Raw genomic sequence first — 13125 nt, 5'->3', positions numbered from 1 at the left:
CAACACAGAAGTGCTTCCAACCTGTACGACACGAAGCCTCCTAGCTGGGTCTCCCGCATCTCCCACCTTACCCTTGGACCATCCCAGACACACTCCACAGAAAACGGAAGACTTATAAAAACAAATGTGTTGCTTAGAACCCTTAGCCATGCATATGACCACAGATGGGGACACTGCATTTCTGCCCTCTGGAGAATGGCAGGATCACACACCATGCGCTTTCCATGCACAGCGATGTGGAAACTTCTTAGACGCAAGCGTGGTGCCATGCATCGATCTTAAAAGCATGGATTTCAGTGAAAAGTTTGAAGAACTCTAATGCATACTAGGGCTACCAGCTGGGATGGCTTAACGTGCACCCAGTAGAGTTTTGCGGGTTTTGTTCTTTTTTCAGGTGGATGCACCTACAGCATATCAAGGTCTGCCCACGGGTCACTTTGGGAACTTTTCCTTGCGCAAACTGTAGATGAAGAGGAACCACAGGTACCATCCCACCTAAACACCTATAAATAAAACAAAACCACAGAATGCATTCTGTCATGGCTCCACCTACCATCCGGGACCGCAGGCAACCTGAGCAGGTGAGCCCTGACTGCCCAGTGCCCTGGCCCCAAGGTCTTGCCTGCCTAGAGCTCACGGGCAGCAGCACAGGGAGAGTGCACACGGAGTCTGAAGGGCAACCAGGGTGACGGACACAGCGTGGAGGATGCGGAGAGGCCAATGCGATGAGAATTTGCCAGGACTCCTGCAGGCGAGAGAGGCAGCTCGGGAGAGTTCGAGTGGTTGTCCGAGTACATGAGAAAGGGGGAATGGAGGTCTATGAATCCAGCTTTCCGCTGTGAGTCTTTGTGTGGCTAACGGTGGCACTTACTGGGCTTGTGAAGACGGCAGAGCAGCAAGAGAGATGGGGATGAGTGAGGGCGGGGGGGGGGGGGTTGAGGACACCCAGTGACCTCACACAGGCTGACTGCGAGGAGCCCCTCCGACATGCGACAAGAGCTGTCACCTAAGCAGTTGCACGCCTGCACTCCGTGCTCAGAAGTGCAGTGCTGCCTGCGGTTGCAGAGCCGGCGGTTACTCACAAAACCCTAGTTTTCAAGGCTTCTTTGACAGGGTCTGCACTTCCCCCACAGAGCACCTGTTACAGGCAAAGGGCCGAGAGATGCAGGCAGCTGACGGGGAGATTGACACGCAACAGCCGAGGAAAGCCACGGAGCCCAGTATGGTTGACATTGGCCTCTGAGAGTGAAACCTTGGGTCCCGCCATTCACCCGGGCAAGGCTGAGAGAAGACAATAGGTAAGAACCTGTAACGGATGTGCCGAAATGTCCAGGTTCCATTTGAGATGAGGCCACAGCGTGTTCTGTCTTTTACGGCGCGGGCTGCCACCCCAGAAGCAGCACCTCATATGTGCTGTTGGGGAGGACCCACTTGATGTGCTCTCCAGGCTGCACACTGAGGATCCAGCTCAGAGAAGTCGAGCGACTGAGTGGGCTCACACAGCCAGGGACAGACAGGGCACTCCACGGCTGGAATTCTGAAGCCAGCCCTGCCTGCTTCCAGAGGAACACAGCTGCCCCAGGCTCCAGCCCTGGAAGGAAGCAGGGCAAACATTGAACACTGGCGACACCACGAACCAGATGCCTGAGCCAGAGCCTGCCGTGCTCACACACACACACACACACACACACGCCTGATTGTCCCGGCCACTCCAGGAGGCACCTGGAAGGCCTTGAGAGCAGGGTGATGGTGTCAGTCTTGGGCAAAAGGCCTGACCTTGGGAGCAGAGAGTGCACCCCGAGGAGCAATGCCCAAACCTGCATACACCCCCATAGTACATACTGGTGGTGGGGCTGACCACAGGTGTGTCTTCCTGACCACAGAACAGGAGCGTGGGCCTCGGAGAAGACACACCTTGCTTGTTTGTGACAGATGTTGCAGTCAGGGAGAACACTCAGTCGGACGGAGCAGGGGAGGGTGCGTCATCTCCAGGCACCACTGGGAGAACACGAGCCCCAGGTGCAACATGTGCACTTTCTGTTGTGGCCTTGTGTGGTTCGTGCAAGGTGTCTGCACCTCAGCTTCTTGGTCTGTCAAACGGGGATGCAGTCATGCGTCCCCCAGGGCTGCTGTGAAAGGAAGGGGAGCTGCAGGTGCCGGGGTGACATTGAAAGCTGCATGCAGGGTAGCTGGGGAAGCAGGTGTCGCAAGCCTGACTGCGGGTAAAGAGCCGGAACAGGGAGGAGAACACAAAGGTGCACAGTGGGGAGGAAGCGAGAAGGGAAGTGGAGGGGACAGAGATGGACAGTGGAGTGGACAGAGATGGACAGTGGAGAGGAACAGAGATAAACAGTGGCGGGGACAGAGGAGGACAGTGGCGGGGACAGAGACGGACAGAGCAGGGGACAGACATGGACAGTGGAGGGGACAGAGAAGGACAAGGAAGTGGACAGAGATGGACAGTGGAGGGGACAAAGATGGACAGTGGGTAGGAACAAAGGAGGTCAGTGGAGGGGACAGAGGAGGTCAGTGGAAGGGACAACAGAAGAGACAGTGGAGGGGACAGAGGTGGATAGTGGAGGACAGATGTGGACAGTGGAGGGGACAGGGGACAGCGTAGGGGATGGAGACGGACAGCAGAGGCGACAGAGGAGGTCAGTGGGGGTGGACAGTGGAGGACAGTGGTGGGGTCAGAGATGGTCAGTAGAAGGGACAACAGAAGATAGTGGAGGGGACAAAGGAGGTCAGTGGGGGTGGACAGTGGAGGACAGTGGAGGGGACAGAGGAGGTAAGCCGAGGGAAACAGAGGTGGACACTGGACAGGAACAGAGGACATTGGCGGGAACAGAGCAGGACAGTGGAGGGGATGGAGGATGGCAGCAGAGGGGACGGAGATGGACCGTGGAGGGGACAGAGGGCAGTGGAGGGCACGGAGGAGGACAGTGGAGAAGACAAAGGAGGACAGTGGAGGGAAACAGGGCGGACATTGGAGGGGACAGAAGAGGCGGACAGAGGAGGTCAGCGGAGGGGACAGAGATGGACCGTGGAGGGACAGAGGACAGCGGAGGGGAACAGAATGGCGACTGCCACCCTCTGGCCATTGAAATTCCCTGACTCGGTGGGCTGAGGGTTCCCACGTGTTTCAGGTAGAGACCCTGCGGGAGCCGTCTCTAGCGCGGTCCACGGGGACGCGCTGGGGAGTGGGGCACAGGGCATCGCAGACTCGCCTCGGGCAGCGTGAGTGTGCGGGCAGGAGGACTGAGCGGACACGGGGCAAGGCAGGGAGATGGACACTAGGTGATGGGGAGGTGGAGCTGCGGCGCAGGGAGGGAGCTTGCGCGCCAGCGGCGGCAGCGTCAGGGCCGGGAAGAATCGCGCGGGAAGAAGAAACCCCCCACCCACCCGCGCCCCGACACGCACACCCGCCCACCCACCTGCGGGACCGCATGCGCACTGGGGAGCTGGAGGAAAGGGCTTTTGTTGGGAAAGCGGGCGGGCTGGAGGGGTCGGCGCATGCGCAGCCTGCCGAGCCGCGGGGGGTGCGCGGAGAAAAGGGGCGGGGTGGTCCGAGCTGCTGTGCTGGCAGCAGTAGGCGAGGGCGCGGCTGCGGGGTTCCTGGTGCTGAGGACGGACGCCATTGGAGCCCCAGGGAAGGTAGGGATCCAGCCCCAGGGCGCAGCGGGCCGGGGCGAGTGGAGGCTGACACGCGGCGCCCTCCCCGCGCGCCCTCCGTTCGGAGCGGAGTCCGAGCCCGAGGACGCAGAACCCGTTAGCCCCGAGGTCCACGCCGACGCCCCCGCCCCCGCGGCCGTCTCCGTCAGAGCCGGGCGCCGCGGTGCGAGCTTGGCCCCCGCCGAAGCCCGCGCTGCGACCCGGTCAGCAGCTCGAGCACTCGGAGCCCGGGGGCCCCACCCCCACCCCGGCGCGCCTAGATTACTCCAGCCCGGCTGACCGCCTGCCCCTTCCTGGAGAGCCAGTGCTGGGAGTCCAGAGCCGTCGCGCTCCATCCAGTTCCAGCCGCACCTGGGTGTCAGGCGCCCACCCCTTGCACCCCCTGGCGCTCCAGCGCGGGCCGGACCGAGACCGGAGTCCGCTGAGCCCCGCGCTGTGACCCAGCCAGAGGGTCCCCCGGGATCCAGTTTCCCGGAGCCTCCCGCTGCCCCCGCCTGTGTGCGCGTCCGCATCTGCCCTGCCCCCCCACCCCCGCCCCTACCTGGCCCCCTGCCCCAGCCTTCCCACTCTAGTCCTTTGTCCCCCACCACCACCACCAACTCCCACCCACCCCCACCCCCACCCCCTGTCTTGGCGAGTCCCCTTGGTGACTCTGGGGACCCAGCCCTATGGAGAGCCCCTTGCAAATCTAGCCCCTGGGAGGGGGAGGGGGCGGGGGCAGCGGGACTCCTGCACGCGGCTTTCAGGGTCCTCAAGTCCCCTCCGACGACGTCCTTAGCTTCTGGGCGAGGTCCCTGTCCCTGACCTCGTGGGCCCAGCACACACCCACCTCCATGCAGTACTGCCCACTAACCCGAGGATCGCCCGCCCTCCCTGGCCTCCTGGGAGATCTACTCCTGCCTGAGCCCAGCCCCTGCCCGCACAGCTGCCTCACCTCCCTGTCCTCCAACGCTGTGCCCTCACTCTGCTCCCCCTGGCACTCGCAGCATGGCCGAGGGAAGCTACAGCGTGCAGTCGGGGAGCTACGCTGTTGAAGACATGGAGGAAGGCAGAGGCGAGGCGGGCAGGGAGGAAGAGATGGTGGAAGGAAACGACTACGAAGAATTTGGTGCTTTTGGCGGCTATGGCGCCCTCACCAGCTTTGACATCCACCTGCTCAGAGCCTTCGGCAGCCTGGGGTCGGGCCTTCGCATCTTATCGGTGAGGCGCCCGGGCCTGGACACCTGCTTGTCCCCGGGAAGGAGGGCTGGCTGAAGGGGAGGGCCCGATGGCCAAGGCCAGCCTCCCCCACCCTCCCAGTGGCCAAGGCCAGCTCCCTGCCACCTTCCCGCGGGCGCTCAGAGGAAGGGGGCTGGGAAGGTCCTGGGGGTGGTCGGCACTGGCTTCTGGGAGGAGGCTGGCGGGCACAGCGAGGCCTGGGTGCAAGTGTGCCAGGCTACGTGCCTCCCTTCCCCTTCTCTCTGGCCTTGCAGAACGAGCCCTGGGAACTGGAAAACCCTGTGCTGGCCCAGACCCTGGTGGAGGCTTTGCAGCTGGACCCGGACACACTGGCCAATGAGACGGCCGCCCGTGCTGCCAACGTAGCCCGCTCTGCCGCCTCCAACCGAGCCGCTCGGGCTGCTGCCGCTGCCGCCCGCAGGTCCTTCAACCAGGTGATGGGGAACCACCGGCAGCCCACACCGCAGGCCTCGGGACGTGTGAGCCAGCCCGTGCCGGACGCCAGGGCCCCGGGGGCCGCCCCGGAAACACCTCCTGCTTCTCCGCAGATCTCCCCGCCGATGTCGGGCCCCAGCACGATGGCTGCCCCTGGGGCTCCGGCCGCCTCCTCCGCACCGTCGCCCGCTGCCTCCCAGGCCCAGGAGGCTGCTGCCGAGGGCCCCAGTGCGGCCCGCACATCCTCACAGGCCCCCAGTGCCGCCGAGACGGATGCCACCCGGGCCCCGACCGCCTTCCTGGGTCAGAATGACGTCTTTGATTTCACTCAGCCCGCAGGTGTCAGCGGCATGGCCTTCCCACGCCCCAAGAGGCCGGCCCCGGCCCAGGAAGCGGCCACAGAGGGCCCCAGCGATACGTCCGGGGGGCCCCAGGCTGCATCTGCCGGGGAGGTGGAAGCCACCCGGCCCAAGATGACCAAGTCTGGGAAGGCTCTGGCCAAGACTCGCTGGGTGGAGCCTCAGAACGTTGTGGCAGCAGCTGCGGCCAAGGCCAAGACGGCCACAAGCGCCCCTGAGCCTGAGGGTGCAGCTGCCAGCGCTCAGCACAGCGCTGATCCTTGGGCCAGGATGGGAGGCAAGAGGACAAAGAAGGTGAGGTCTGCCCTCCCCACACCCCATTCCCTGTGCTCTGGGCCCTCTGCTTTTGCTGCAGGTGCTGGTGCTCCCTGCCTCTCTTCCTCTCGCCCCTCCTCTCCTCGCCTCCTCTCCTCCCCGCCCCTCCCCCTGCGCCTTCCCTCCAGGGGCCCCCAGGCCTCAGGTCCCTGCTTCCCCAACCCCAGTCTGCTGAGCAGGTTCTGATGGGCCCCACTTCCTGCGCTCAGGACTGGTGGGAGAAGAGGCCAGCCCAGGGCCTGGCATTCAGAGAGCGCACAGCTCAACACATGTCAGGGGCCGCTTGCTGCGCTACTCTTGTGGCTGCTGCCCGCTGAGGGTGGGGCGTGGGCCAGGCGCTCGGGAACGGGCAGCCTGGCAGCCCTGCGTCTCTCCTCTGTGCAATGATGCAGTCCAAGCACCTGGACGAGGAACATGAGAGCAGCGAGGAGGAGAGAGAGCCTGTGGCGGTCCCACAGACCTGGAGAGCGTCACAGCCGCCCCTGCCGGCGCGGGCTCAGGTGGCCCCTCGGCCCCCGATGGCCGCCACGTCTCAGATCCCGTCCAGGCACGTCCTGTGCTTGCCCCCGCGCAACGTGACCCTTCTTCAGGAGAGGGTAAGGAGTCTGCGCACCCATCCCTGTATCCCCTCCTCTGCTGCGCCCGGGGCCAGTTCCCTGGGGACACCCTGCCTCGGCCTCACCTCGGGCTCTTCCTTCTTTAGGCAAACAAGTTGGTGAAATACCTGATGATCAAGGACTACAAGAAGATCCCCATCAAGCGCTCAGGTAGGCAGCCTGTGCCCTGGGCCAGCCCCGATGCTGGCCACCCCTCACTCGAGTGCCCTCCCCCCGCTGGCAGGCCTGGGCTGGGGCTGCCTTGCACGGGGGTCCTCCCTGCACTGCCCTCGGCAGAGTTGCCTGTGGGGGAGCAGCCCGGGCGCCTGCTGAGCCCGGCTGCTCTCTCCAACTCTGCCCTGCTGCAGACATGATGAAGGACGTCATCCGAGAATATGACGAGCACTTCCCCGAGATCATCGAGCGAGCCACCTACACTCTGGAGAAGGTGGGTCGGGCCTGGGAGCAGCTCCGGGACTTCAGAGCGCTGGCTGGCTCGGCCTGCCACACTGCCGGGCCCGTTGTAGTGATGCGACTACTGGAGGGACCTGTGGCCTCTGCTCCTGCCGGATTGCCTTGCATGGCAGGAAAACACGTGCCCCCTGCCCGGGCACCTCTCCCTGCTGCTCTCCCAGTGTCTCCCTGCCTCGTGAGGGGTGGGGGCTCCCCCGGGGCAGGCCCTGCCTGTCCTCTCTTCCCCCGACCCCACCTGCCCAGTGCTGCCCCTTGCCAAGGAAAAGCCCTACCTGGGCCTGAGCTGGCTGCCTACAGGGTGCCTGGCCTGGGGCTTCCATGTCACGCCCTGCTGCCTTCCCCTCGTAGAAGTTTGGGATCCACTTGAAGGAAATCGACAAGGAGGAGCACCTGTACATCCTCATATGCACGCGGGACTCTTCAGCTCGCCTCCTGGGAAAGTAAGAGAGAGACAAGGGGGCCCCTCCCCGCCTGCCCGTGTCCCCTGGGAGACATGGGACCCAGGTTCAGGTCCGCAGCCTAGCCCTCACGCACAGTCCTTGGTGCCCGGTGACTGCTGGGTCCAAGAGCAACAGCCTCCTGGGGTGCTGTGTTGGGGTACGGAGTGGCGGGAGTGGGCACACGCCCTGTACCGGCCCTGGGAGCTTAGAGGAAAGGGGCGGGAGTCTTCCTCCCCCACTCTGGCCCTGGCCGAGCGGAGCCTCCTGGAAGGGGCTCTTGTTGCTGAGAACGGTCCCAGCTCTAGGGAGGACAGGCGAGGCTTGCAGGTGTTTCTGCGCAGTGCCCTCTGCCGTGCGTCTGTTCCTTCCTCTGCGCGTCCTCCGCAGAGCCCAGGGGGTGAGTGGTCCTGCTCCAGTCTCAGGTGCAGGTGTGTCCCGTGGGAGCTGAGGTGGTGGGCCCTGAGAACAGCCGGGGAGAGTCTGCTGGAACCAGGACAGCTCGGGAGCCGGCTTGCGATCCCGGGGGCGTGTGGCCTGCGGACAGGATCCCTGTGTCTTTGCCCTCAGGACCAAGGACACCCCCAGGCTGAGTCTGCTCTTGGTGATCCTGGGCGTCATCTTCATGAACGGCAACCGCGCCAGCGAGGGTGAGTGGGCGGCCCTGCCGCCGGGAGGCTGGCCCTCGGTGCCCTCCTGGCACGCCAAAGCCTTTTCCTCGTCTCCCCTCACAGCTGTTCTCTGGGAGGCGCTCCGCAAGATGGGACTGCGCCCCGGGTACGATTGGCCTCTCGGCTCCTGCCCCCCTGTGCTGAATTCCTCCAGAAGAGATCCTGGGATTGCAATACCTGGTGGTCTGGTGCAGGGGAGGGGGCTCCCTGCACGAGGTAGGGGACAGGGGTCCTCAGCAGAGCGCGTGGTGACAGCTCCCGGCTGATCAGCCCCGTGTCTGTGCCGTCTCCAGCAGAGACGTCAGAGACCGAGTCGGGGCTCTCGGGCAGCACGCTCTTAGGGTACCCTGATAGGCAGCCACTGGCCCCTGCTGTGGGGCCGCGCCCCCGTGACACTGCCCTGTGGGCTGCAAGGCTCCTGCTCCCGCCAGGGAGTGCTGTGGCCCACGTGTGGGCACTGCCGCCATCGCCCCTCATGGGCTCCTTTGCTTGCCCTCAGGGTGAGGCACCCGTTCCTGGGCGATCTGAGGAAGCTCATCACCGATGACTTCGTGAAGCAGAAGTAAGTGTCGGCTGAGCCCACAGGTGACACTACACTACACGAGAGGGGTGGGGCCTCTGGCTGCCCGTGTCGGGGGCCTGTGGTGGAGAGTTCCCGTGGGCAGTAGAGCTCTGGGCCAGTCTGGGGGACAGGAGCAGACGTGGACTGAGATGCGGCAAGGGCTGCCACAGCACCGCCCTCTCCCTGTGCACCTGCCCCAAGGGCTCGCACAGGAGAGGGGCACTGAGCCAGGTAGCCTGAGCCAGCCCAGGCTGGGGAGGCCTAAACCCACTCTGCTGATTTTCAGGCCAGGGCTCACCCTCCTCATGGCCCTTGGACACTGTGGGAGTGGGCAGGGAGGCACTCACTGGGGCACGCACGTGCACAACACACCAGGGCCACAAACACGCACGCGCGCGCGCACACACATACACACAGTGACAGGAATTTCCAGTGTACCTGGGGACGCTGCTCCTGGCTATTTCTTCCTCTCGGGTAGGTTTGCACCTGGGGCCTTCCCAGGGTTCGGTCTGTCTGCACAGAAAACCCTGGTGGGGTAGGGCTGGGCTCAGAGCAGTGGGCGTGCAGGTGGCTCACCTGCCGAAAGGCAGCCAACAGGAATCGGGTCATGGCGAGGAGGGGCAGCGAACCTGTGGCCTCCCTAGGAGTTCGTGACCGCGCCTGTGCCTGCGCCTGTGCCTGCGGCGCTCTCGTGTGCCCCAGGGCAGTGCTGGTGTCAGAAGGCTCTGGAGGCCAGGGTCCAGGCAGGGAGTTAGGGAGGGAGCCAGGGGCTGGGGCTGCAGCAGGAGGAGCTGAGCTGCAGTGTATGGGTGGAAGGGGGGCCTGGGAGCTCATCACTTCAGCCACAAGGCCGCTGGACCAGAAGCCGAGCTCGTGTTGGCATCACCCTCAGGTACCTGGAGTACAAGAAGATCCCCAACAGCAGCCCCCCGGAGTATGAGTTCCTGTGGGGCCTGCGCGCCCGCCACGAGACCAGCAAGATGCGGGTGCTGAGATTCATCGCGCAGGTACGGGAGCCCCCCTGGCGGGTACCACCTCCCGAGAAAACAAGGGCTGAGCCTGCCTCCTTTCTCGTTCCCGGCCTCCGCCAAGTTTCTGGGGAGGAAGCCGAGGCCGAGAAAGGGTACAAGTACCTCCACGGAGCTCGCTGCAGCCGGGAGGATGAGGGGGCAGGGAAGTCCCCAGCCGGGCCACACAGCAGGAGCCCGAAGGCGGCCTTCTGCCCTGTGCTGGTTTTCGGGGGTCACTCGCTGCACCCTGGAGGGCGTGTGGCGGGCGGCGGCGCCCCTGTTACCGTGGCCTCTGTTTTGTGCCTCAGAACCAGAACCGAGACCCCCGGGAATGGAAGGCTCGCTTCCTGGAGGCCGTGGACGATGCCTTCAAGACGATGGACGTGGACATGGCCGAGGAGCACGCGCGGGCACAGCTGAGGGCCCAGATGAACATCGGCGACGAGACTCTGGTCGGCCGCTGGAGCTGGGACGACATCCAGGCCGAGCTCCTGACCTGGGATGAGGACGGGGACTTTGGCGACGCCTGGGCCCGGATCCCCTTTGCCTTCTGGGCCCGCTACCACCAGTACATCCTGAACAGCAACCGTGCCAACAGGAGGGCCACGTGGCGAGCTGGCGTCAGCAGCGGCAGCAACGGCGGGGCCAGCACCAGCGTCCTAGATGGCCCCAGCACCAGCTCCACCATCCGGACCAGAAATGCCGCCCGGGTTGGCGCCAGCTTCTTCTCCTGGATCCAGTAAGATTTGTCGGGAGAGCAAGCAGGCTGTGCAGGAGCTGGGAGACCTTGGAGGGAGGCGCAGGGTGGGGGCCGCTGGCCCGGCGGTGAGCATGGGGAGAGGTGCAGGTGGGGTTGCCGACGTCCCGCGTGGTTTCCCGCGGCGGGCTCAGCGATCGCGCCCTTGTTCCCTGCGTTGACAGACACCGTTGATGGCCTGAGCCATCTTCCTCACCAAGCCGGAGTGCCGCCTCGGATTCCTTCTTAACACAGCCCTCCCGGCGGTGGCTTTCCCTGGGGGTCGGACGTGGCCTGCAAGACGAAGCTCTCCTCGCTGCTCCTGCTTTCTCGTGTGCTTTCTCTTGTGCTTTCATGTTTTTGGTATCAGTGTTACATTAAATTTGCAGAACGAACAGGGTCGCGTCCTCCTTTGCCCCGGGGGCGAGCCGCTTTAGGGGGCTGGCGAGTGAACACCCAGCCAGCCAGGCAGCGCCTCAGGGCTCTGTGTGATCAGCGACCCACCTGCAAAAAGGCCTGAGCATCGGGCTTGGGTGCAGGCAGGCGTGGCGGTGCGAGCGCCAGCTGCAGGGGGAGACCACAGGGTCTGAGAGGTCCCCACTCGGATGCCAGCAGTGTGTGTGCAGGACAGAGGGAGCTGAGGACTGAGGGCGGCAGCCCTGCCCACGGCAGGGGCAGACCCGGTGCGCAGGCCCTCACCAGGAGCCGCCTCCTGCACCTGGTGTTCCAGAACCTGTGCTCCTCTGGCCCACAGCAGTGCCCCGGGACGGGGTCCTCAGCATGGTGAGGCCGCGCTCCCCCAAGAGGCCCACCCTTCCGCGGGAAGAGGAGGAGTCAGGGCGCTGAAAGCACACACACTTCCTGCACAGCCACTGCCTCCCCCGTGGGCTCGGGAGCACTTCTTTCCCACAACCATGGCTCCCCAGTGACCTGAAGGCCAGGTCCTGCTGTGTTAAAGGCAGGGAACGCGGTGGGGTCTCACAGTGTGCATGTGGAAACGCTGCACGCCCAGGCAGCCTGGACTCCTGCGGAGGACTTGGAAGCAGGGAGGGCCGGGTCCAGGGAATTGCACCACAGTGGTCACTGCTCAGGGTCACAGAGACACAGAGGAGAAGGGGATGGTCCTGTAAGTGTGTCTGCCTCCCTCTCCACAAAAGACTCCCACCCCAGCCAGACCCAGCTGCTGCCCCTCCCTGGGCTGTACTCACTGAGAGGCCCAGGCGACAAGGCGTGCACAGGGCCCCAGCTCAGAAGGGATTCCGGTTTCCTCGGCCTTCTCAGCAAAGCCGATCTGACTTGTGGAGCCCCCGTGAGCGTGAGACTGCACAGAGCAGCCACCTGTGATGGCTGCCCGGTCCCTGACACGGGTTCTGGATGGTTCTGCAGCTCAATTGTTGGATCTGTGGGTGGACAGCAGGAGCGAGAGGAAGAAAGGAAGGGAGGCAGGGAGCACCCCTGAGGCTTGGGCTGTGGGAGAGACAAGGGATGCTGGGGACCACAGCCCTGCTGTGGGAACTGCACACACAGCAGGCAGGAACCCCTGGGACTCTGTGCACCCGGTGTGCCCGTGCCTTGCCCAGATTCAGTAGTGGGGGGCCTCATTATCAGCCACAGGTGTGAGATTGAGCACTGTGCAGAGGGCACTTGACATCACGGATTCATCTACAAAAGAGGAGGAAGCAGCACTCAGGGTGCTGGGCAGGCACCCCCTCCACAGGCCTCCAGGCTTACTGAGGGTCTCGCGGAAGACCCTCCCCCTCTTGTCTGCAGGAGGGAGCACTGAGAGCCGCAGTGGGGGAGGGCAGAGCAGGAGCAAGGGGGCTCTGAGGAAGGGCAGCGACGGGGGGGGGGGGGCGGGCCATAGGAGGGTCAGGCGTGGCCACAGGGAGGCAGGCGCCTCCTCACTCAGGGCTGACAGGAAAGCGGGTATACACACACACACACACACACACACACACAGAGAGAGAGAGAGAGAGAGAGAGAGAGAGAGAGAGAGAGAGAGATTTCCAAAGGAATAACCAGGATCCACAGTTCCTGTCAAAAAGGGTTTCCTGGGACCCTTGGGAGCCCCAGGGTCCGTGGGACGTGTGCGTGGCTCTTGACCGAGCCCACAGCCTTCTCCCAGGCCAGGCCAGGCCCTCGCCCTCTCAACTCCTCAGCACTTGTTGGAGGACACAGCAGTCATCTCACTTGCTTCCAGGACACGACGGTCACACCTGAGGCTCCCCTGACCCTTCGTGAACAATTTCTTGTCTGGGCCGATGTCCCCCTTTGCCTGCAGCCCTGAGGGAGGCAGTCCTGGGCCGCCCGTCCCATGGATCAGGAGACTGCAGACCCCCTCCTGAAGTCACACAGCAGGAAGTGGCTGCACAGGGACCAGACCCCAGGAGGCTCCCTGGTCAGGATGCAGGCTCAGGGCCCCACCTCCCTTCACTGACCCTGAACAGCACCGCTGGCTGCTTCCCCACCCCTGAGGATCATCCTGAGCTTTCCAGCCTGCCCCCCAGCCCAGCCTCCTGGGACACCAGGTTGGGCCTCCATCCTGCTCCTCCCCCACTTGGTCCTCATTGTCCTCGACCCTGGGCGAGGGCTCTTGGCGCACAGTCTCCCTGCTTCCTCACTGCTGCCCCTGGGTTCCGT

The 13125-nt window shown here is 64.3% G+C and overlaps 1 protein-coding gene across 1 annotated transcript; it reads left to right on the top strand.

Moving 5' to 3' along the window:
• Nucleotides 1-3514: 3514 nt before the first annotated feature.
• Nucleotides 3515-10880, top strand: LOC100358476 (melanoma-associated antigen D4). The gene is made up of 13 exons (XM_070066765.1): nt 3515-3654; nt 4659-4872; nt 5145-5978; nt 6392-6595; nt 6703-6766; nt 6964-7043; nt 7418-7509; nt 8077-8156; nt 8241-8283; nt 8677-8739; nt 9632-9746; nt 10058-10488; nt 10671-10880. The coding sequence occupies exons 2-13, from the start codon at nt 4660-4662 to the stop codon at nt 10678-10680; spliced, it is 2229 nt and encodes a 742-aa protein (XP_069922866.1). The 5' UTR covers nt 3515-3654; nt 4659; the 3' UTR covers nt 10681-10880.
• The last annotated feature ends 2245 nt before the right edge of the window (nt 10881-13125 follow it).

The sequence above is a fragment of the Oryctolagus cuniculus genome, chromosome X (genome assembly GCF_964237555.1).
Source record: "Oryctolagus cuniculus chromosome X, mOryCun1.1, whole genome shotgun sequence".
NCBI classification, from domain to species: Eukaryota; Metazoa; Chordata; class Mammalia; order Lagomorpha; family Leporidae; genus Oryctolagus; species Oryctolagus cuniculus.
This window is presented reverse-complemented; position numbering and strand designations above follow the sequence as displayed.

What these genes read in the sequence shown, in the direction of transcription:
- LOC100358476 (XM_070066765.1), top strand. Translation starts at nt 4,660, where the DNA reads ATGGCCGAGGGAAGCTACAGCGTGCAGTCGGGGAGCTACGCTGTTGAA. An exon ending in TGACCCTTCTTCAGGAGAGG is followed by an intron (nt 6,596 to 6,702) that starts GTAAGGAGTCTG and finishes TTCCTTCTTTAG; the next exon opens with GCAAACAAGTTGGTGAAATA. An exon ending in CGGCAACCGCGCCAGCGAGG is followed by an intron (nt 8,157 to 8,240) that starts GTGAGTGGGCGG and finishes CTCCCCTCACAG; the next exon opens with CTGTTCTCTGGGAGGCGCTC.